Source organism: Periplaneta americana, chromosome 11 (assembly GCF_040183065.1).
Source record: "Periplaneta americana isolate PAMFEO1 chromosome 11, P.americana_PAMFEO1_priV1, whole genome shotgun sequence".
In the NCBI taxonomy this organism is placed as follows: domain Eukaryota; kingdom Metazoa; phylum Arthropoda; class Insecta; order Blattodea; family Blattidae; genus Periplaneta; species Periplaneta americana.
The window spans coordinates 86,703,763-86,730,104 of record NC_091127.1 but is presented as its reverse complement, the minus strand read 5'-3'; the positions used below and the strand labels follow the sequence as shown (position 1 = coordinate 86,730,104).

The following is a 26,342-nucleotide window of genomic DNA, read 5'->3' as shown; positions in this document are numbered from 1 at the left end:
ATTTTCTGAGAACATTAATTTCTGTTAGGAATTGGGCGTCTACATAATATTATACAACTGTTTAAAATAACTTAAATAAAAGGGCCTCGTTAATTAACTGTCACGTGATTTCACTCCTTTCTACGACCCTGCGACAAAATCACTTAGACGGACAGTAGATAGCATGTCTGAGTAATTTTATATTTTCGGATCGGGCAGAAGTGAAGATTGAATTTACAGTACGTAAAGTACTCTTTTATAGAGTAGGCACAGAATTATTTCAACATGAGTTACTAGTACGAAGGACGAAACTGGTAATTGGAATTAGGTACAATAGTCTATAGTGCAAAAATATGCAAAAAAAGAACTGAAGTTTGTATCAAAATGAACGGCCACCATTTTCAAAATTATGTTTAAATATCCATATTATGATTATTTTTAAATTTAACTTCATTCTCTATATTGTATGCTAATGTGTTGTAGATAGTATAATGCATACCTACTGCATAATGAATACGTGAAAATGGATAGCTCAGTTCGTGCGTAAAAACACTTATTGTTAATACTGTACTGTATTTTGATTAAACAAAAACCTAATGAAAATTATCAAACTCAAAAGCGTGATATTTCCTAGTTTACGTAAATGGATGAACTACTTTTCTTCCCTCCTATACCTAGTAAAGTGATTTGTTTGTATTTTACGCAGTATCATCGAACTGCAGTCGTGGACGGGGGAAGCAAACGATGTTTCCGATTCTCAACCGTTAATCCAAAGGTATAGCCAGGTTAATATTAGAAAAGTTAGTAAAAATAAAATGATGTCCCTGTATTTTCTCTCTTTTCTTCTTCTATTATCCACTTTCTTTTTTTTAACATTTTCTCTTTTATTTCTCATAGTATATTACGTTCCAGAAATATCTCATTTTCCAGTGAAGAAAGAGCATTCATTATTGAATCATATTTTCGCACTGTGCGTCCGTTTGGCCCGGTTTACCCTCCACCCGCTTCTGCTGCCCCTCTGTAAAGGCTAGTGCCTGGGCTGTCTTAGCTCTTTTCTGGAAACGTTAATTTCTGGTAGGAATGGATTTCTACGTAATATTATACAACTATTTAAAATAATTTAAATAAAAGGACCTCGTTAAGTAAGTGTCACGTGATTTCCCCCCTTCCTAAGTCCCTCCTACATAACCACATGGACGGACAGTAGAGAGCATATCTGAGTAAATGTATCTGTGCTGATCGGGAAGAAGTGAAGATTGAATTGATAATACGTAAGGTACTCTGTTATATAGTAGTTACAGAATTATTTCAACTGGCGCAGGATTATGGCTCCCCCATGTCGCCTGATTTGAATGCTTTGCATAATTTCTTTGGGGTTACTGTGAAACAGTTGTGTTTGCTAAATATCTTACAACAATAGAAGAATTAAATAATTACATTTAAGAAACCTTACATTCAATTTCAGAAGATATGCTTTTTGATAATATGCACAAAGGAACTGAAGCTGTATCGAAATGAACGACCACCATTTTCAATAATTTGTTTAAATACCCATATTTTGATTATTTTTTAAATTTAAATGCACTGTAAATATTGTATGCTAATGTGCTGTAGACAGTATACTATACATTGGATAATAAATACGTCTGCTTGGATAGTTCATTTAGTGAGTAAAAACACTTACTGTTAATACTGTACTGTATTTTGATTAAATAAAAACCTAACGAAAATTATCAAACTCAAAATCATAACAATTCTCAGTTTACGTAAATAGATGCACTACTTTTCTTCCTTCCTATACCTAGTAAAGTTATTTGTATTGTATTTTCAACTAGTGTCGTCAAACTCCGGTCGAGGAAGGGGACAGCAAACAGTATTTCCGGTTCACAATCGTTAATCCAAAGGTATAGTTAGGTTAATATTGGAAATGTTAGTAAGAATAAAATGATGTCCCTGTATTTTCTCTCATTTCTCCTTCCTTTTCTTTTTTCTTTTCATCCTTTTCTTCTTCCATTATCCACTTCCTATGTTTTTAACATTGCCTCTTTTATTTCTCATTTTTCGCTTTATTTTTAATCCTTTTTTCTTACTTACTTTCTTTCTTTCTTTCTTTCCTAGCCGCTCTCTTTTCTTTCTTCTTTCTTTTGATATCTCTTCTATTTCGCTCTGTCCAATATTTCAAATTTAATTTAACCTTGCAAGCTAGACAGACGCGTGCAGATTAATTTATGCTAGATGAAAACTAGAGTCCGAAATAGCATTAAGAATGGAGAACCGATTCCACTAATACTAAGTGGCGGTCTAACGGCAAGCTCGACAGTAGGCCTCTATATGGCGTATGTGAATCTAAAGTCACTCACTAGAAAAACGTTCTGATTGAAACTATATTCCCGTCCTAAATCGCTACTAGTTGAGATGATTGTGAAGTATGGATAAATGGTGAAATTATTACAGAGGAAACGAGAGTATCTCGAGGAAAACTGCCCTAACGCCGTGTTCTTCCGATTAAAATTCCACTCGACCTCGTAAGAATCTTAACTCGGATCTTCATCGTAACTCTCTGACCATTCGAGAGACGCGATGTCAATGCAATCTACTGTTTATTGACATCAAACCTGTCTGTGTGTAGTATCATTTCAACTAAAAGTGTTATACTATAATTTCCTAACCATTCGTAATGAGTTTGATTTTGTGCAAGAAATCATACTGCCACACAAGCTGAGATTAAAATGTGTTTAGAAGTTAATAAATCACGGTTTACGCCATGTAATAATAACGTTGTTTTGCCAGAAATTCCAACCAACATAACAGTCGCCATGATCATACTATTACTGTTAACTTTGTGGGCGTTTAATTGGTTTTGCTGCAACCATAAATACACTAGCTGTATAATCAGAACTTGTGTTCATTCCAAGAAGGTTTTTAGCGCTATTTTTTTCTTTTGTCTACATTTAATAGCAGTGTATAAAATGTTTCTCTCGTTTTCACATTCGCAAAATAGAACAGACGGACTACGTGGAAGATTGTTGTCTTTATATTCGTATGATTCAGCGTTCATTCTAAGAAAATTACTATTCTGTAACTGATGCGTTTTTTGTTATCAATGACAATTGTTAATATTACATTAAACTAAGTGTTATTATAGTATTTGGGTAGTTCGATACTTGAATACTCACACGTCAGCACCAATGCCGATAGTTTCCGTTATTATTTTCTACATAGCCTAGACCTACAACGTTTACAATTTTCTTCCATGGAATTAGTCTTGTGTGCAAATATTTTGCTGCTGAGGTAGCGATAACAAAATGTTTGTGAGTTATGGCAAATGGCGGAGTGATGGTGGGTAAACGGAATAATACGAGTATTAGAAAACCTATCGTAACAAATCTTTTTCCGTTAAAATTGCACTTGAAGTAACAAAAGTGGATGTAAATACAAACTCTACCCATTCGGCTAATCGTGTCTTAATATCAGATTATTCGCCGACATCGTCATCATCATCATCATATTTACCATCATCATCATCTTTGCCATCATCATCATCATCACCATCATCATCATCATCAGCATCACTATCATCATTCATCATATAGGCCTACAATCAAGGATTGAGCAATGTTTTCCCATTTCTTCTCTTCAGAAAATTTGTTCTTTCATTTCCAATCTTGTTTTCGGGCATCCTATATGTTTTGTCCAACATGCTAATAGTTCAATCTTCATCTAACAACATTTCAGTCTCTTTTATGCAAATTATTTACTCATTCTACGGCGCAGCATGTGCGCACTGTAGTCTACATCTGAAAGCGTGGAAAAATAAAATGTATGCACTATATTATGATTGCTTAATTGTCATATTAATTTTAAAATTGTAAATATAGCCATATGTACATATATACATAATTATGTTTCTGCATATCAAACAACAATTTTGACAACATTCAATGCAATTTTTCTGGATCTGGAATGGAATTTCTTGATTAGTTTCAAGACAAGAATTAAGAATTCAACAAAAATACATCATAAAACAATCATAATAACAGAATGACTTTACATAAATAGTAGATCTATGCTTAAAATCATGAATGAAAATCATCATAATCATCAGTATCAACATCAATCAGCATTAAATTTTCAAAAGTATTTCTTTCAGCAAAGCGTAGAAATTCATTAAAATAATAACAAAATGAATAAAAAAGCTTAAATGGTTAATTTAAAAAGCATATTTAATGAGATGTCCCGATCTGAGAGTAACGCATCGGATTTGTAGAAATATTTTCCACTTCGTCATTTCCCCTGGCATAGCAGGTTAATCTATGTTACACCAGTACAATGATGATTAATGGAACAGTTGCAGGATAACTGGACATATCCACAAACAAATTCTTTTTGGATTCGCCGAATTTGAAACTGGGTCTTCACTGTGAAAAGCCAAAGCCCTAGCGGTTCGGAAAGCATAACCTACATTTACAAGAAAAAAGCAGATCAATTTTATCTTCTTGTATCTTTTAACCTCAAGTTAAACCTCAAGTCTGCTACTTCAGTTCTGAGTCTTACTTTGACCGTACTCCGTATTCATGATCCGCACTTACAATAAAGAAAAGCAACTTCATTTGATTATGAAATCATTAAAATTTCGTCACTTCTTGTCTTGCGACTTTCTTTTTTAATGCTAAATTCATAATTATAGGATAGTTTACATCCAGGTTAATTAAAACTTGTTTCCCGCTCTGACCCAAATGTTATCATTCTAAATCGAAAGCCCAAAGTATTCGGGTCAAATTCCTAGCAGAACTGTGAAGAATCGTCTTCACACCTTAAGCCTGCTATTACACTATCAAAGTTCTTTGACAAAGATCTTTTATAAAATATATAATTATTATAAAATATATAACAGTGTAATTGGTTTTCTTTTATAAAAGTTTATTTGATAAAAGATCTTTTTATAAAATGTAGTGCATCTTGTTATCTTTGATAAAAGATTTCTATACCTTGAAACAAATATGGCGGAACGTAAATGTAACTGGACTGTTACTACCACAAAAATTCTAATATCGGATTATGAAAGAAATTAAATGTTGTAAATAAATAATTTGTATAATATAATATTAATATTATATAATAATAACATTTTATAATAATTTGTATAACTTTTCAAGTCCTCGCATTGTAGCTCTTTCAATAAATTCTGATGGATACCTCTCTTATCACGTTTTGCAATCCACGGTTTAACCCACAGGCCTTTATTTTTCAATTTCTTTTCAGTAAAATCCTTATGTAATAATTGAATTAATTGTAGCTAAATAAGCATAATACTTTCCCCCCCCCCCCTTGGGGATTTAGTGAAGTGAATTTTTAATGGCAGGCAGAGTAACTATCTCATGTTTCAGATTGCTACCAGTGCACTTCATTTGAACCAGGTACCCAGCTTCGAAGCCGTTAGCCCTGTGAACTTACAATATATTTATGTTCCCCTATTATCATAATTCAGGGTTGTTATCTAAGAAATTAGCAAGTTCTTTGTGATAGTAGAAGAGAAAGAGTGGGGGAAGGGAAGTGGTCCGTGGCCCATTTCTTTTAGGGCTCATCCCGACATTTGTCTATTGCTCAAGGGAAACCACGGAAAAACCTAGAGCAGGATGAGATGTCGTGCTGATGACAAGCCAATTGGCTATAGTGTGGTCGGAATATGTTCAGGTGGGAGGTTGTCATTTAATCATAATTTGAAGTACAAGTACATTAAAATACATATTCATTTGTTACAAAGAATTCAAGGCATCTATGCAGCCAATAACGTGATGACCCTGGAACAGAGAAACAACATTATTAGTGCATTAATTGACATGTATGTCTGAGGAGTCAAATGGTTGTTTAGAGTTCAAATTGGTATTCGTCTTGTACGTTGTCGTTCCAAGCTAGGGGGTGGAGTACACTCTTAGGTCGTTTATGTTTATCTAATGCAGGATTGTAATTTCCTAGTGAAGAAATTAGTGGGTTTGTGCTGCTGTACGACTTGGTGTACGTGCAGAAGGCTTGATTTGAAATATATTCTTGAATTGTCGATATTTCTAGTTCTTCATGAATCAATCTAACAGGAGTTACTCTAGGAAGTCCTGTGATGAATCTTAAAATTTTGTTTTGGAAAACTTGTAATTTTTTACGGACTGTAATAGGTGCATGTCCCCAAGCAGGACAAGCATATAGTATTACTGACCTAATTAATGTTTTATACAAAGTTAGAGCTGTGTGTATATTTAGATTTCTGCTTCTATTTAATATTGGGTAAAGCTCCACCATTCTAGCATTGGCAAGTCTGAGTTTTTGTAGTATATGTTCAGAAAATGTGAGCCGTCTGTCTAGTGTTACTCCGAGATATTTGACTGAAGTTTTCCACTCGATTTGTGATCCATTTATAGCTAACTTCGTGTGATTTATACCCGGTCTATTGAATTTATTTCTTCTGCTAAATATGATGGCTTGTGTTTTAGATATATTTAATTTGATTCTCCATCTGAGGAGCCATGGTTCAATGTCACGCAGGTGACCTTGTAGCCTGGTAATGGCGACAGTTGGCTTCCACGATGCCGTGAGAAATGCCGAATCGTCAGCGTATAGTGCTAAAATACTATTATTGAAATTTTGATTAAAAGGCAGGTCATTAATATAGATTTGGAAAAGTGTCGGTGCCAGAATGCTGCCCTGAGGCACACCAGCGTTAATACCTCGCGACGTGGAGTGCACGTCGTTCAGTTTAACCTGGAACGTTCTGCCCCGAATATAATTTTCTAACAGTTTTACTAGGCGGCAGTTTAAGTTATTGTTAATTAATTTGTAAATCAAGCCCGCATGCCACACCCTGTCAAAGGCTTGTGTATAATCTAGGAATATGGACGCTACTGTTCGATTTAAATTGAATGCGGTGGTAATGAATTCCGTTGTGCGCAGCAATCGTTTCGGATTAGATCATTGTTTCCGAGTTCGGATTTCTTCATTCATGGTGTTATGAACTTAACGCGTAAATATTAGTATCAACAAATCATAAACTTAACACGTAAATATTTAATATCAACAAATCCTCGGAACATGTGTTAACTGTCGTGGAACAAGTGTTAGATGAACTTTTGTTCCTAATTTTAGGTTATCTTTGATAAAATATTTTATGAAATATTTTCTGTAGTGCAATAAACACCAAATCCTATCTTTTATCAAAGGTCTTTGATAAAATATTTTATCATATTCTTTGTCAAAGAACTTTGATAGTGTAATAGCAGTCTAAAGACTAAGGGCCGTATTCATAGACATTCTTAGCGCAGACTTCCGGTGGATGATCAGCGAACTAACGTTTTTCGTATTTATAAACCAGTGTTAGCGATATGAATTGATATAAATCCTGTACAAGTAACCAATAGATATCCGGGGCTAGTTTAGCACGCTCGTAGCGCGGGCTAGCGAAATGTCTATGAATAGCACCCCATATGTGTCCCCTTTGTTTTGTGTTTGTTCTATTGCGTTCTTCCTGGCATTCCGTTCTACTGACAACATAATTAGGGAGTTATATGAAGTAGAAAATATAATGCTGGTTTAAAATACCCGCAAGAATGAGGAGAAAACTGGATAAATAGTAGGACGATGATGATGATGATGATGATGAAATATGAGAAATAATTTTTAAAAAGCTAGTTAAACCATAACGACAATTTAGTAGTGTGTGGCCTCCCACATTTTAAACTAAGGGTGTAAGGCTAGGAATGACGATATATCATTCCTCAAATAGCTTATTTTACCAGCTCTAGAAGTTCAGGTAACCTACTCGATCCCTACCAGCGACGGCCCTGTCCTTTGTTCCGCTACACATATATCTCTGCCGGTGAACATATTCAGTGTCATTAGAATATAGATGGAAAACTGTTTATGGCCGAGGCAGAAAAACTGTTCCAACGCAGACTGCGAGTTTTTGGTTTTCGGTGTCTAGCCAATCAAGTTGACTCGCTCTGTCTGTCTCTCTTCCTCCTTCCCTTTCTCGTGTCCGGTCGAGTCATTTGTTTCCCTCCTGAGTAATAATTATAGGTTAGAGTTGGGTAGACATCAGCTTTGGGTTGCCTACCGTTTAACAGACGTAAGCAGAAGGCATAAGGCAGGCCCTCGTTTCAGTTCCTATTTTTCATTCGCACCTTTCTGCGGCGTTGTCATGACGCATCCCATCCTGTGCAGTTCCGACTCCCTTGTTTAAGACCATTTCTTCAGCATAGTCTATTGTTTTTCTATTGTTCTCATTTGAGGAGCATAGTATCAAAGTTAGACAACTCCGTTTTTTTATTTCGAGATATTGACTGTTTCTCATAGAATTTTGTGTGCTGAATGCGATTCTGAAACTGCTTAAGTTCAAAATCGGACAGAACAGAGCGAAAATAGCACTTAATTGTGTGCTTTAGAATCAAAATGTAGACAACTCCACTGTGACTTGGTTTCAAATTAGGACAATTCTTTTATTAGTCAATAAGTAGCCCACATTCGTACCACCTTTTCCCATCATGCATCGCGAATCCAACATGGCTGATTGTTTACATAATCGGTTTGTGGTTGAATAAGTTCTGTTTTACGTAAATTTGCTTTGAAACCGAATTAGATGAGACTTAGGTTCAAAAGTAGACAATTTCATTTTAAATATGGCTTCGCTTGCTTTAAAAAACAGACACCTCCACTTTAAATATGGCTTCATTTGATTTCAAAAATAGAGAACTCCATGACTTAGTTTCAGAGATGGACAACTCCAATTTTTAAACTTAAATTTGGAAATGAATATTAATTTTAATCACATTTTGAGACTGAAAAAAATATTTATACCACCAATGAGAATGTTTAAAAAGAATGTACGTATAACGGTGACATTGGTTTCCAGGGATCTAGTTTTTCGCCTCTCCTGTAAAAAAGCAAAATTGGAGTTGTCCAACTTTGATACCAAGCTTCTCATTCATATACGTAAGTACATAACCTTGCCCGTGGTCGAGTGGTTAGCCTTTCTGCCTTCCACCGGAGCGACCCAAGTTCGATTCCTTTCTGGATCATGAAGAAATTCGTGATGAGCAAAGCGAAAGTGAGAGATTTTTGTCGGGATTTTCCCGTTTCTCACCACTAAGGCTCGGATTTCTATGACCTAAAAACTCTATCCTAAAATTAACAAAATATGACATAAAACATGTAAATATGACGCAAAACAAATTCAATACTGTCCAAAAATTACTTAGAAAACTTTTTATTCACCTTTCTACAAAATTGTTTTTGTGAATATTAACTCTTTGTATTGGCCATAGCCAGGCTTGCCATAAACTTTGGAACTAAAACCGGGACATAATTAAAACACCCGGTCAGTGTGCAAAATTTGATTTTTATTGGAATTAAAATAATTTTGCAAATAAATTAACACAATATTGCTTGCTTCTTTCTTAATAATCATACCATTGATATTTCTCAGTTTTTCTTACAGCTTGAATGGATATCTTTGTACATACATGTAAAATTCAGAATATGTCATGTTCAAATTGTAATGGCACTGCAATATGCTTTCTATAGTGTGTATGGTTAACCGATTTCTTTCATCAGTTCATTGTACTTCCATCAGAGAAAATTTGCGTTCAAGATTTGCATTGTGAGTAGGCACAGCGAAAATACACTGACAGATTTCCAATAATTCTGAATACTGTTCTGTATGGTTTACAGTCTCAAAAAATTTAAGCCATTCGTCTTGAACTTTTCCGCTTTCCCATTCATGAACACCCAAGTTTGTACTCACAAAGTTTTTGAAGCAAACAAACAAACTGATCAAACGCTTCAGATTCTGAAAGCTGGACTTTTTTTTAAGTCAATGTCTCTTCTATATCACTATTTAAAGTTTTCAGCAAGTTAGACTAAATCACACAATAGATACAGTATATTGTAGTAACCTTAAAATACAAAGAAGCTGTAAACCAACTCAAAATCGGGACATCTGAACGTCCCGAACGAATTTTTCGGGACACCGGGACAATCTCGGAAAACCTAGACGTATGGCAACCCTGACCATAGAGAGGTGTTAACCCTATAAAAGTAGAAAGGGGAAAAAAGGGATGAAAAATGTTTGTCTGTCCTCTACTTGACTAAATCTCGTACAGCTATGTTAACAGGGTCGCTGTCTCACTGACAGTTTTTGAATTATACTACCTAGTAACAGTTTGGAAGCTCTTAAGTGTCATGTTTGGCAATGGTAAATCTGGTGAAGACGAGACCGACCATCAACAATCTGGCCATATTCATAACATTCTTTTGTCTTTTGTGTTTTGACAACTTATTGTTGGCGAATTCCATTGTGTACCTTCGAACTTCATTTGACCACAAAATATTTAAAAGGAAAGGAAACCCAAAATAAATAACCAAACACAAACAAAATATCTTGCCATTATTGACATAAAATATGTAAATAACACTTGGAGGACTATTAAAACATTCTAATTTGGCCAAATAGGTAAGTGGTCTAACTTATATGCTTTTGTGCCATTCTTTTTGGTCAAATATGACTTAATGCTAAAATATGGTACAATATGACCAATAAAACCATGTCATCGTGTTCAGAAGAGCTAGAAATGTGTTTAATTTAACTTAAGTTTGTAAAAAGAGACCAGGATAATATATAGCATGTCTTAGGAACCTGAGCACTACTCATCGCCATTATCATCATTATCCCATAAATATTCCACATTCACCCTCACTCGTCCCGAGCTAGGCTTTCAGAACAAATAAAAAATGGCTGAAAGTTGTACACTTTGTGTTTAATGAATAATATTATTTATGTTATATAAATATAATATTATATTTACGTGATAGTGGAACTTTGACAATTCTTGCCAATGACAAATAAAGACTTGTAGCAAAAATAAATGTATTAAGAAAAACCAGATCGAGAATTAACAGTTACACTACTTAAACAAATAGAAAATTAAACCAGAAAGTAATCTACTTTGCGTAAACAATTCTGCATTACACATAAAAGTTTGCTGTGTGTAGCAAAGTTAACAAAATGCAGTCGTTATAAAGCCCGAATACGTATAAGAAGTAATAGAGCCAAATAGATAATTAATGCTCAATTGATTCTTAAGAAGAAATACTGTCAAGAAATGTAACTTTATTTCTTTCTGCAGTTGAAGGACCCGCAAGGACAAGTAGAATGTCCTATTTATTTTGACAGAGCATTCACTTAAATAGGAATAGTCGTGTAGAATAGACTGATCACCGGATTAAAAAGAAAATAAATTACAAAATCATCAGCAAGAAATTTTTAGAGAGTATCAGACCTACACAACTCTTCAGCCCATAGGCTATATCACATAGGGCTTATTATATTTAAGCACTGAAACCTATATTATTTTCAATTTAATAAATAGGTACTCACAAAGCTTATTATGATAATAAAATTGTAAATCATTTATATTTTACGTAAAGATTAATTTTTTGGTCCTACAAAATACGTCTGTTACGGTAACAATTAATATTAGAGGAGAAAAATTCGCTCCGGCGCCGGGGATCGAATCCGGGTTCTTGATTCTACGTACCAAGCGCTCTAACCATTGAGTTACGTCGAAGTCCAATCCACAGCACCGGATCGAATCCCCTTCCTCCAGTGTTTTTCCCTTTGTGGCCTGACCACAAGTTTGGCATGTAGGGTACCATATATCTTGACATTTTTATATTAAGTCAACTGCCATTGTACAAGGAGCGCACTCAGTTGAGTGACTTGATGGCCGGGATTCCACAGTAATATGCATTGTTGCTCGAAGAAAAAAGGGGAAAACACTGGAGGAGGAGGAAGAGGAGGATTCGATCAGGTGCTGTGGACTGGACTTCGGCGTAGCTCAATGATTAGAGCGTTTGGTACGTAGAACCAAGGACCCAGGTTCGATGCCCGGCGCCAGAGCGAATTTTTCTCCTCTAATATTGTTACCGAAACAGACGTATTCTGTAGGACCAAAAAATTAATCTTTACGTAGATTTTTCGAGGATGGAATGGATTGTACCTATATTTGTATAACTTAGTTATAGGCCTATTATGTTAAGACTTCCAATCTAGGGATAAAGTAAACTGACATTGTGAATAACTTACATTTGAAGATACTAACGAACAGTTACATATAACAGTGCGTTTTTGTGTTCCTACCAGAAAAACTTCGACGGCACCCTTGACCGAAATCCCGATGCCCCTAGGAACCGTGTCGCACAGTTTGAAAATCATTAAGTTACTAATAATTAATAAAATTAATTAAATGGGTTATTTCACCATCACTACCATTATATCCACCATTCAATAGTAGACAGCCACAAGTAGCATTACTTCCTGATCATGCGACCAGTATGACGCATGGTCACTGCCCAATGCAACATAGCACCATCAAAAGACAAAGTTCATACATCCAGTTCATTGCCCAGAATCGAACCTAGGTTCTTTGGATTTTAGCCAGGAACGCTACAACTTGAGTCACAGCTGAGGTCGTGTGTAATTATTAACTCAACGTAAATGAAGGTGGGTGTAGACCTATATATGAGAACCTGTGTTATCTATTGAAATAGCGAGTTATGCCTCTTTTACATAACTTACAAGTTTATCCAAGGTATCTAAACCTCTCTTGCACCAGAAGTTACTTTGCAATATGCTGTTCTACCATGCCCATGATTTTATTATCACTTCCCAGCCTTCACAGTTTGATATGCCTGTCAACCAGACACCCAAGTTAACAAGACGGAGAAAAATACGTGTGTTTACGTATGAAAAGGTTATAAACTTTATGTCAAAAGAACTCCTTCACTGGTGTGCACATAGGGGTCTTTTTCCATAGCGCGGTAGTACTTTTGTAGGTTTACGACTCGAACCTGTTTAAACAGACATTCCACTAAGGCAGGAGTTTTAAAATAAAAGATTGGACAGCACCACAAGCTCTGTGAGATTTACTTTGGAATCACTTTCTGTTTAATGTCAGTGTCTTCGGTATCATGCAGCACACCTTCCTAACAAGTCTCTACTCCTGCAAATAACAGACGTTCGAATTCATTATTATCGTCATTGAATTATTTCTTTTTATATAAGTGAATATGTTAGGAGAAAATCCACAAACGATTAGGGAAAACACGGAAATTTTACTTGAAGCAAGTAAAGAGATAGGTTTGGAAGTAAATCCCGAAAAAAACAAAGTATATGATTATGTCTTGTGACCAGAATATTGTACGAAATGGAAATATAAAAATTGGAGATTTATCCTTCTAAGAGGTGGAAAAATTCAAACATCTTGGAGCAACAGTAACAAATATAAATGGCACTCGGGAGGAAATTAAACGCAGAGTAAATATGGGAAATGCCTGTTATTATTCGGTTGAGAAGTTTTGTCATCTAGTCTGCTCTCAAAAAAATCTTGAAGTTAGAATTTATAAAACAGTCATACTACCGGTTGTTCTGTATGGTTGTGAAACTTGGACACTCACTTTGAGAGAGGAACAGAGATTAAGGGTGTTTGAGAATAAGGTTCTTAGGAAAATATTTGGGACTAAGAGGGAGAAAGTTACACAACGCAGAACTGAACGCATTGTATTCTTCACCTGCCATAATTAGGAACATTAAATCCAGACGTTTGAGATGGGCAGGGCATGTAGCACATATGGGAGAATCCAGAAATGAATACCGTAGCGCGGGGTGACTTTGTACCAGGAGGGTGACTTTGTGCCATTCGCGCATTTCATAAAAAAAACGTAAGGAAGTAGTCTTTAAAACTGTCACAAGGTTTTAAAGACTACTAAACGTAAGGAAGTAGACTTTAAAACCTTGTCACAGTCTTAAAGAATACTTCCATACGTTTTTCGCGAATGGCACAAAGTCAACCTCATGGCACAAAGTCACCTCTCGCGACGGTATAGAGTGTTAGTTAGGAGACCGGAGGGAAAAAGATCTTTGGAGAGGCCGAGACGTAGATGGGAGGATAATATTAAAATGGACTTGAGGGAGGTGGGCTATGATGATAGAAACTGGATTAGTCTTGCACAGTATAGGGACCGTTGGTGGGCTTATGTGAGGGCGGCAATGAACCTCCGGGTTCCTTAAAAGCCATTTGTAAGTAAGTAATTGAAGGTATTTAGGGTAAGGATGGGGCAAACGGACATGGGGGCAAACGGACACTCGGTAAGAAAATTAGCGCTTTAATATTGTTGAAGTTGGCAATACCACTTCCTGTGAGTCAAGCTGTTGCAGTGAGACGTGTTTAAACGTGTGTGTAAAGATTCTGCTGGAAATCGCCATTTTAGGTCATCATCTTGCTTAAAAACTTGAACAGGTAAGAAATATATTTTGTTCAGAAGTGGGTTTTATACAAAAACATTTTTAGGAATTAAGGATTGTTGAGATTTCTATAGAGTCCCGGACGTTGTGGCATGAGATGGCGGTAGTTCAGAGCCTCCTCTGCCAGCTAGATTACCGGAACAACATACTTCTTCCATCTGTTGGATTTTTCATACACTAAAAGCAAACCGTGCACTTGGGGGCAGACGGACATCTGCCAGTGGGGGCACACGGACACGTTCTATTTTTTTTTTTTATTTGAAGCCCTTATGCAATTAATAACTTTACTGTTTCTAAATGGATTTTATTCAAATTTTGCAAGCTTATTCTACATGAGTTTATCTTTAATTTGATATATAATATATGCAGTAACTGTGAATATGTTTCTGGAATAGAATTTTTCTTTAAAAAAAATCATGTAAGATAATCACAAAAAAAAAACAAGATTACACCTAAACTGAGTAAACGCAAGCCAATTACTATTTTTTTTTTTACTTAAAGCTGAGATCATAATATAGACGATGGACCTCAGTAGTTAAATTTGAATGAAAAATTAGCAATTTTCTAGAGCAGACGTATTGCAATTTTTTTAAATACATACCGGTATTTTAAAATCTGAACTTTCAATATGAAGCCAATTAGAATGTTTATTTAGATCTGTAATTTTTTTTTGTGAAACGTGTATCCGCTACTGTACTCATATAAACCTCCTTAAATATCTAATTAATTAAATAAATTTTAATCGTTATTGCTTATTTTTGGATTATATTTTAATTACAGAATGGTACGAGATCGTGTAAGAACAACAGACAGATGCTCTTGGAGTGAAGAAAATATGCAACTAGCGATGAGGGCGTTTAAAGTCGATGGAATGCCTCTATCCACGGCGGCTAAAACATTTTCAGTTCCCCGAAATACTCTAAGGAGGAGGGTCATAAGCAATGAAAACATTCCAAAATTCGGACAGCACACAACATTTACAAAAGAGACTGAATTGCAGTTTGTAGAACACCTTCTCAAACTCGACACCATTGGGTACGGGTTAACGTACAAGGAACTACGTAGCCTTGCTTACAGATATGCATTTTCCAATGGAATAAAGCACAATTTCAACAACGATCTTCAAGCTGCGGGAAAAGACTGGATTAGAGGGTTTCTCAGTCGTCACCAAAATCTTAGTTTACGCGTTGCTGAAGGTCTGTCGTACTCTCGAGCCAAAGGGATGACCAAAGACAAAATCGCTGTATTTTACAGCAATTTGTCAAAACTGATGGATGAACTGAGCCTATGGAACAAACCTTCACATATTTACAACTGCGACGAGACGGGCCTACAGTTGATTTACAAACCAAGGAAGGTTATATCCATGCGTGGGAAAAGAGACGTGGTTAGCCAGACTAACTGTGAAAAGGGAGAAACAGTTAGTGTGATGGCATGTGTTTCTGCGACAGGACAGTATGTTCCTCCTTTCGTGGTCATGAAAGGACAGAGATATAATGACAACTTTGAATTAGGAATGCCATCCGGAACAAAAATTGTCCTCTCAGAGAGCGGGTATATGAAATGGGAACAGTTTTCCCAGTTCTTGGATCATTTTATTAATGTGAAGCCTCTTGGACCTGTAATACTAATTCTGGATGGACATGGCTCTCACTGCTCAGATCCCCCTACTCTAGAGAAGGCTGTCGTCAACAATGTACATATGCTGTGTTTGCCTCCACACAGTACCCACAGACTACAACCGCTTGATGTTGCTCTCTTTGGTCCTCTGAAGACATTCTACAATGATAGCTGCAGAAGCTACGTAAGAAGAAATCCCGGCAAAGGGATCAACAAAGTGGCATTTGGAGCTATTTTTGCCGAAGCATGGAATCGGGCAGCCACAGTCGGGATTGCTGTACATGGCTTCGACGCTTGCGGAATTCATCCATTCAACCCGGATCGCTTGCCTGACCATGTATTTGTTCCTGCAGCTGTTCACGAAGACACAAATTCCCCACTTCCAAATGCAGAGAATCCAGAAGTGCAAACAGTAGGCCATACTTCATCACCACGAAATAATGAAGCGGAGGAGTTAAGAGAGAGCACTGTGACACAGCCGAGAGAAGAAATTCCAAACGGAAGAAGTCTTGAGGAACTTAGCCCAATTCCATCAACTTCAGGAATTGGACAAAGAAAACGTAAAGTGGGAGAATCTCAAATTTTGAAAAATACATCATTCATCGCCGAACTCAAGAACAAAAAGGCCAAGGCAGCAGCTAGGAACACAAAGAAAACGAAATCTGATGCGCGTGCTAAGGACAGTGATGACATGTGCAAAGTGTGTAAAAAGCTATATAAGCAAGGCGAAAACTGGGTGAAATGTCTCAATTGTGCCTCCTGGTTCCATGTTGTGTGTGTGGAAAATGGAAATGATCCGTACTTCGTTTGTGAGGATTGCTACAGTGATGAGAGTGATTAAACAATGAAGTGTCCGTTTGCCCCAAGAAAGTGTCCATTTGCCCCGCACTATAGGGGCAAACGGACATATGATGATCATACAATTGTTTAAATTTTCCTGAATAGAATAATTTTTTTTAAGAAGTGTTAGTGTCAGCATTAATTCGAATAAAGATTTTAAGATATTAGCAAGTTGAAAAGAAGGTTGAAATGTGAAATGTTGTCGTGTTATTTCGAAAAATTTGCTTAGACTGTCCGTTTGCCCCATCCTTACCCTACTTGCTATGATATTTTGTTCTTCTTTATAAAAAGCTTAAAACATAGGATTGATTTCTAAAACAAGGACAAAATCATGGTTCCAAACCTCGGCTTTTAAACTGCGATAGAGGTCTGAATCCTTATGCAATTTCTAAAAACGAAGTCGAGATGCGGCTTAAGAAGAAACCGAGGTACGTGAGTTTTATGTAGAAGGCAGCGGAGCTAAGAATCGACTTTTATTGCTGATAAACAGTCGACATTAGAAAGAAATTAACATCGGCATTAATATTTTTATTGAATTGCAGTAACCCACATTCTTTTGCTCTGAGTTAATGTATTGTTCTATTTACTAATTTACAGAATATAATATGTGCGTTTAAAATACTAGCATTACTTAGTATTTAATAGGGAACGGATTTTTAGGTGTCAGAATGATATTGACCAATAGTACAAATCGAGCGTTTATATTGTAGTTTATCCTTTGTTCGTAACTAATACTAACATTAACTGTCTGAAAATCCGGTTCTAAGGAATTAATAACCTAAATATTAACTGGATTAAAATTTCAATTGATACTAAAATGTAGTATGGTTCTGTTTTCACATATAATACTTCGTGGAAAGCCCCAGTAGGATTAAACCTTCATATTCTTGTAGACCCACGTCAATCTCGAGTTTTAAATAACATATCCAAAACTAATTTGAATATACTAAGAATTGAGTTGTATCATCTTATAGGCATAAAGATATAATTAATATAAAATGTTATATCTTACTTTCTTCAAAGCAATAAGAAAGTGTAATGAAATGAATTGTCAACACGCCGCCGCTTGTATTTCATTGCTGATTATTACGCGTATTTAGCATTCTTGCTAAATTTTGCGTTGATTCCTTCAAAAATCTAAATATTCGCCTGAAATTATCGTTGTTATATAGTTATTAAGAATTATTCCAGTGTCTAGTCACTCTAATCCGGTGATTTAATGCTCGTAGATACAAATTTTCCTTTGATAATCATTCAGCTGATTTACTACCTTCATCTTGTATACATGAACCTATGGTTTTAAACCTATCCCAGTCATGGTCTCTGCTTCAGACAATAGTTTCGAGCCATGGCTCAGAAAAATGAAAAAGACCTCGTTTTATTAATCTAAACACGGTTTAAAGCCATGGCAGTGGTCTAGATCTCGTTTTAGAAATCGACCCATAGAGTTTAATGAGAGGTTCTATTACTTTTACTACTGCAACAGTTTCCTAATGATAATTCATAACATTCCGATATAAAATTAGGGGTCTACTATTACATTTTGCAAGTCACTGAGTCTTCTGGCTGGCAAACATGCTTCTCCAAACTCTTAACCAATGTTAGACATTCACAGGAAATGAGAATCACTGGACATTTGGTTAGCATAACGCAAGGTCTTCGCTTAAGACAGTGCAGTAATTATCAAAAGTAAATAAAGTTACACTTTTCTGTTTAGACTGGAATCTAGTTCTGCTAGATTTGCACTCTGAAGCTCTATCTCTTGCGCCATAGCTGAAGGTTCTGCTTAGAATATCTATGTACACTTCATCGATTTTTGAACACCAATCAATTAATGATTAATTTGACTTGCAGGAAATTTAAATGGACGTAATTTTGTAGCGTAGGGAATTCTGCTTAAATTTAGCCCCCCACCCTAACCGATGACTCATTATCTTAGCGCGAACAGACCGGAAAACGATTCCAATGCGACGATAGCAAGGCCAACTGCCATCGGAAATCCATTAATATCGTACACTTATTCCTCATATTAGATGCATTAATTGTAGGTCGTTAGAGAAAATGAACATAAAGAGAATGAAGCAACGTCACACATTTTCTGAATTTAATGCACACTTTAAAAGTCTTAGCGCCATACGGGCGTTCAAAACCAGAAGTTGTTTTACAAATTTCAAAATAAACAACAGCGAACGTTCCAAAGTTAGAGCAAGAAATAAAGCGAGGGGAGAAAAACTTGAATAAAAGCCTTCAGCTCCGGGCCGCAGGCGTGGAAGAAGGCCATAGCACGAGGTTTTTATGACAAAGATGGGGGCCCAGCCGATGTGTTAACGAGGCGGTTAAACAAAGTTTTACCTTGTCCAGAGAGCACCCACCACCTCCTGTACAAAGAGAACGGAACGCTGCTTTAGTATGTCCTGCCGAAAACATTGTCAAGGGTGCGCCAAGTATTTGGCTCTGAAACACAGGCTATTAAATGTTCTTCATACCTGACGATTGATGCCTCAAGAAACCCTTCAAAGTCGTGTTGGAATGACTCACATCCCACGCCAAAATAAACTCATACAATTACTTGTGCAGCCCACAATGACTTAGCAACCCACGTAATGACTTTATTAAGTTACTCAGAACTGTGTCACAGTAACACATATCCATACATTAATTACCGTATCTCAGTGCTTCATACTACTAATCATTATAACCAGGGTTCGCCTTTAGGAAGGGAAGTGGATAATGAGATCTCTTCCACAAAATCTCTGTGTCCTTCATCTTTTGTTTTTCTTGTGCTGCTTCAAGTTGTGGTCTCATCCACATCACCACAGAATTTCTTCTTCTTTCAGTGTCTAACGTTCTTCGCAATCCTCACAAAATCGAGAATAAATGAGTAAAAATGTTGAATTATTGACTAATAATAATAATAATAATAATAATAATAATAATAATAATAATAATGTTCTTTAGTCAACTGTCCGAGGACAGGTTTGAACCTCATAAATGACATGAATAAGGCATCACTTATGAGGCAACTAAGTCAGGAGATAATTGCTTAGGGTGGTTAGTTCCTTCCCCCCTGCATTGCGTACATCTCGGACTAGTAACGAGTAGTCAGACTTCAGATGTATACAAACAATTGTTCTTCCTCTGACACATCGTCAAGTGAGAGGTACTGTCTGATATCTTATGGGAGGCCAAGACGTAGATGGGAGGATAAATTTTACTTGAAGCAAGTAAAGCGATAGGTTTGGAAATAAACCCCGAAAAGACAAAGTATATGATTATGTCTCGTGACCAGAATATTCTACGAAATGATAATATAAAAATTGGAGATTTATCTTTCGAAGAGGTGGAAAAATTCAAATATCTTGGAGCAACAGTAACAAATATAAATGACACTCAGGAGGAAATTAAACGCGGAATAAATATGGGAAATGCGTGTTATTATTCGGTTGAGAAGCTTTTGTCAACTAGTCTGCTGTCAAAATATCTGAAAGCTAGAATTTATAAAACAGTTATATTAGAGGTTGTTCTGTATGGTTGTGAAACTTGGACTCTCACTTTGAGAGAAGAACAGAGATTAAGGGTGTTTGAGAATAAGGTTCTTAGGAAAATATTTGGGGCTAAGAGGGATGAAGTTACAGGAGAATGGAGAAAGTTACACAACGCAGAACTGCACGCATTGTATTCTTCACCTGACATAATTAAGAACATTAATTCCAGACGTTTCAGATGGGCAGGGCATGTAGCAGGTATGGGCGAATCCAGAAATGCATATAGAGTTGGGATGGCGGAGAGAAAAATACCTTTGAGAAGGCCGAGACGTAGATAGGAGGATAATATTAAAATGGATTTGTGGGAGATGGGATATGATGATAGAGACTGGATTAATCTTGCACAGGGTAGGGACCGATAGCGGGCTTATGTGAAGGCGGCAATGAACCTGCGCGTTCCTTAAAATCCATTTGTAAGTAAGTAAGTTCCCAGTTAATTTCTGAACTAGTGGGTTATGATAGTGAATTATGAAAAAATTATGGAAAGGAAGTGGTAGTTTGTTTGTCTGTCTTCGTCTACCTTACGACGTCGAGGTTTTATCTTCCACTTTACATACATAGCCCTACTATGTGCACAAATGACGGGACTTCTAGGTACAAGGAGCCACCTCTAGAACACAAGGCGTGATTCGAACCGGTGACCACGACCCTATTCAACATGAACTCTTTCCGCTCGAATGAGTCCATTTGGAATTACTAACATTTCTGTAATCTCTGACTCATATGATTTGCCAGATGATTTCATTGGTATCCTCAGAAGTAGTTTCGTTCTTTACCTATAGAGTGCAGTACCCGCCAGTTCTTTGGCAAGCTGTTATTAGGAAGAGGATTTCTTTGTTTTTTTGTTTCTCTATGGTGTCTCTATGACCTTGTGCACCCATACTTGTAGAAAATCATACAAAATATGTAAAAATTCAGGTCATAAAGAGTTAATGGCGGGCGACTTTGCAGTACCGTAAATCTCGACCCTTAAGAAATCTTCAATTATCGTCTTTGTCAATCACAACAGGATTCAAATCCTAACTCCTACGAGAAAAATCGATGTTCTGGGCATCTAGTCATTGAACTTTAAATTTCATAGTTAGATGTAAGTTATCTCGTTCTAAAGAATCAGGAGTATACACTCTATTAAAGTTGGTAATATTGCCTGATCTAAAAGGCTACAATGTGTATACTTAGTCAAAAAGTTTTTGATGATCTGAAAGGCCAATTCATTTGTAATTTCATGTTGTGTCTGGATTGGGAGTGGCGTGTACAGTATGCAATGCCGTGCAATCAAAGTAACCTAAAGGCCAATTTCCGCAAGAAACGGCGGCGAGCAGGAGACAAGTTCATGTCACATCAGGAGACTTGCCCTAATGCACGTGAGAATCCCTCGCTGCAGCACAAATCCCAGAACCGATTTTACAAACCACAATTCAAATGTAGAATAAAGGCAATATCGGTACAATAGCATGTAATGTCTATTGGTCCTAGTACTATAACTGCTATTGCTCCTTTATGGCAACATTATGCACGAAACTGAACAGAGTAGAAGCAATATCGAGTCAATCACCTAAGTTTTGATTAAGAATTTAGTTCCTCTTCTGCCGGCCTCATTATAGTATTGTTCAATAAATTACCGACAGCAATATGTATGAAAGTTAGCAGAATAATTTCTGTAAGTTGGATAAGGAAAATATATTCTTCATATATTTAAATTTTCACTATAAATCTCATTAAACATTTCTCCTCTATCTCTATATCCCGTAGTATTTGAAAAATGTTTGTCGGTCCATTAAATCACAGTCACAAATTACAGAGCCTTCGTCAGGAAACGGACTTCGCCTCGTAAATCTCTACGGCCTTTTACTGTTATAGACCGAACGCGACTGCTGAAAAAATAGTGTGTACATTTCCCCTGCATCGAATGTGGGAAGGTTTTGTGTTGCATAGTATGGACATATACATGTATAACACAGACTGAAGAGACGTCAAGTTTAGAGCATTAGTATACAGCTGATTCCCATTCAGTGCAGTTCAGTTTAGTGCATGGCAATTTAGTAGACTTACGTAATAGAGCAGTGAATCTCTGTTTATGATACGTATGTACGAAGAACTGGTACAAAAATTATGGTGCCATATTTCCAGTAGTGAACAATCCTAGAACTTATTACACACCTGAGGTAAGTCAATAAATTACATATGTAATGTAATGTATAATTCGCCAGATTTTATTGCCGAAAACTGACACGCTAAATCACCTTTAATCAGGCTTTTTCTTTCTTCCGGAGCCGGGTCCGCAGGCAAATACCGTAGCCTTAGGCTTATTGTGCAATCGCCTTGCATTGGAATGATAACTGAAGTTCTTTGGATCGTTCTTCAAGCACGTGATTCACTGCTTGGTGTCGTCTTATCGATTCTGGCGAAGTCCGTGCACACATAGAAACTCCCCTCCGTCTCTCAGTTAATATTTCGCCTCCTCAGATCGATGGCATCTGTTCGCTTGCTTTCTGCTGCATCATTTGACCCGAAGATCGGTCACCACAGATTTCGCGACTCACCAAGGCGTCATCTACCCGAGGGAGCTGCATTCTCCGGCCTGCCGTGGTCCAATTTAGAAGCTCTTATGGCTTCCTGGGATTTATGCAGCTCCCGCAGAGAGATGACACCTGTAGGCGAATCCCAGAACCATGTCTGCCACGATCTCCTGGTCGATCTGAAACTATTAAAGATAATACATTAAGTTGACGTTAATGAAGGCGAAATAAGTTCGAGGTCCAAGAAGTCAATCAGAATGTGACATTCACAACTGAGAAATGTCCATTGAGATGCCAAAGTTCGACCTACTGTAGAATAAAATTATGCCAACACTAAAAGCTGAGCTTTATCACTTGTTTAGGCTGCGATCAACGAAAATACATAACACAGTACCTAACTTATAAAACATATTTTCATCGGTGATCCAGTGATTACTGTTCTTGCCTAAGAACCCAAAGTACACGGATTCGATCTCGACCGAGAACGATAAATGTTCAGCCGGAAATAATTCTGGGTGACTTCCATAGGAAGACAAAGTAAAACCTTTGGCTGCGCATGGTAGATTTATTGCATGTGAAAGATACATCTGTTCATAAATGAAGATGTTAAATTCTACGTGGATGTCATCATTTTCAATCCTTGATCGCAGATGTCCCCGATACTAAATCAACTGTGTGCTGCGTTCTTGCCGAGGTGCGAGCATCAAGAAGAGGAGAAATTGAGTGGAACCATAACTCTGTTGGCAAGTTTTCGGCATTTTGAATAGTGGCAGATGGTGGCTGAAACATTTAGAGGTTTATTTTCATAAAGTCAATAATTATACAGTTTTTTTAGATACCGTCCGGCCAGAATTATACCGTTATTGCATGAATAGGTCAGGGACACAACAGAACATAGAATATTCGGAAGTAAAAACATAATTTTATAATAATACCCACGCCAAATCAAACAATTCTTAAAACTAGAAAATATTCAAAAGAATGTAACGCAAAAATATCCCAATCTACTTTTAGAAAAGCACAATAACGCACCTATTTGTAATGAAAATCTGCACGAGTCTCCTTGCTCTTGCGAACAATATGGAAAACAAAGTAATGATTTCCTTTTTTCACATCCACTGAAACTTTTCATATACGTCTGGATTAAAATTTACATTAAACGATGTAGTCTTCGTTTTAACATATTGTGATATTTCAAGGAACGGAGTTGGTCTGGCAAGTCGCTTAATCTCAGACTTTTATTCCAAAATTGTAACGGTTATTAGGTGAAGACTGTACAGTATTAATCTTTGTTAACTAAAACCCGAAAGACATCTTCAAACATTTACCTCTAACAACACAATAGTTAACATTAATTAAATACAGGGTTGTTTCCGATCTCTGATAACGAATTTGAATGATGTCGTGTGCGTCAGGAATCACATCGACAGCTGAATTGCGGCGAGAGGTGACAGAACAGTAGTGAGTGATTTCATAATCAGAGTGCACGGTGTATCACAGTAGCATTGCCGAAGAAAATCGAGCCTTTTTGGGAGGGGTACATAACAACCCTTCCCGATGCCAGGTACAGTTACGTGAAAATCATAGGAATATACAAAAAAGTGGTTACGTTATTTCCAAGAAAGGCATCTTGTGTGTAGCCTACCTAATAAGACTGGCAAAGTTCGGATGGGATTAATTCCAGAGTGGAAAAAGCAAGCAAATTCACCCCCCGTCACAAGTCGCCGCACCCCAAGAGTTGATACAAATTAATTCCATTCGAGTTTTACCAGTCTTATTAAGTACACAGAAGATGCCTGTCTCGGAAATAACGAAACCTCGTTTATTGCAGACTTCTTTTATTTTCACTTAACTGTACTTGGCATCGGAAAAGGGTTGTTATGTACCCCTCCCAAAAAGGCTCGATTTTCTTGGGAATTTCTGCTGTGAGTCACCGTGCACTCTGACTATGAGATTACTCACTACTGGTCTGTCATTCGCGCCACAGTTCAGCTGTCGTGTGACTCCTGACGCACATGATGTCATTCAAATTCGTTATCACAGATGTAAATGAATACTCAATCAAACGAATCTCACATCACAGCAGTTACAATCATAAAGAAACAGAACCGAAAACAAAATATTTGAAATTAGACTTAAGATACTTACATCACCAACATAAAATGAAGGAAAACCTGTTTCTCTCACCAGAATAAGAACGAGTGAGGGTGTTGTTTCCTGTCTTCCACTAACCTCAGTCCTTAATGTGGCCGAAAGCTACTGTCTCCTATCTCATAGTATATGTAGAACTTAAAATTTCGTTTACCAATAACTCTAAAGCTGCGTTATAAAAACCCTTTCTCATCTCTTCGCCGCAGAAAGGGTCCTAAGATGCACTCTGCTCCATAAGAAGTAAGAAGTACGTGTGTTCACTCCGGCGAGTCAACTATGAGGCTTCTGCAAACGATTCCCGCGATTCTATGAAGCAAATTAATCATGTAGGTCTACCTAAGATCTAGTAAACAGAAATAAATTACTTCGACTCTTATTTTAAACAGTTTATGGCTTCTAAAATTGTTGGTTGTAGCACAAACTTGCTACAACCTTAAGGAGCCGCCCCTGATTTTGAGATGGCAAATACTGTACTTCATCATTAAGTAGTTTACGCGTCTCGCAATAATTAAGTTTCTTGTCTTGGTACTAATTTATTATTATATTCCTGTCTGTTTTTCATGAACTGCTGTGTAAAATACATAATATATTAAGTGACTCACTATGCACTCACATAAGAAGAAGAGTTTTTGTTTTCCCCATTGCACACAAAAGGTAATCGTATTCCGAAAACTAAGATATCTGTCTGACTTTATTTATACAAAGTGTAATTTAAACAGACATGTAAGTTAACATTAATTTTGTAGAGATTCATAAAAATGATTTACTTATGCACAGTGATCGCATCGGTGCTTACATTATTTTTATATTTAAGAAAATCGGTAGGCCTAGTTAAATTCGATGTTAGCTATATTGAAATATAGTCTTGAGATTGATTTATGATGCGATTCTCATATTAAGAATAAAAATAATAATGATTTATTTTAGCTGGGAGAGTTACGGTCATAAGGCCTTCTCTTCCACTCAACCAGCAAAAAGTATACATATTTATGTATGAACTTATAAGCTACAAAGAATTCAACATTTTGATTTAGGTAAGAGTTACATGTATACAAGAATTATTTATGAATTAAACTGCAAAATACTATGTACTATTAATTAAACAATGAAATAAAAACTGTGTAGCAGAATTAAACTAAAATACACAGAATTTTAATATATTTCAAATAATGTTAGATAATAGAAAGAGATTATTATGAGACAATTTTTAAAATACAGCGCTATCAGGATGATGTCTAAAGGAACAAGTAACAATGTAGTCAGTCATAGTTTAAGTCAGTATGATTGGAGTGAATTGCTAAGAAGGTTATCATTTAAGCTGTTTTTAAAAATGTTTATTGTTTT

The 26,342-nt window shown here is 36.5% G+C and overlaps 2 protein-coding genes across 6 annotated transcripts in view; both read left to right on the top strand.

Annotated features, from left to right (window-relative positions):
- The window catches only part of LOC138709175 (zinc finger protein basonuclin-2-like), an 893,892-nt gene that overhangs the window by 183,342 nt on the left and 684,208 nt on the right, over positions 1–26,342 (top strand). The window lies entirely within an intron of this gene.
- On the top strand, positions 14,165–16,784 carry LOC138708667 (uncharacterized). Its single transcript, XM_069838753.1, has 2 exons — positions 14,165–14,318; positions 15,104–16,784. The coding sequence occupies exon 2, from the start codon at positions 15,105–15,107 to the stop codon at positions 16,782–16,784; it is 1,680 nt and encodes a 559-aa protein (XP_069694854.1). The 5' UTR covers positions 14,165–14,318; position 15,104.

Coding starts and splice junctions, on each gene's coding strand:
- LOC138708667 (XM_069838753.1), top strand. CDS start 15,105: ATGGTACGAGATCGTGTAAGAACAACAGACAGATGCTCTTGGAGTGAA.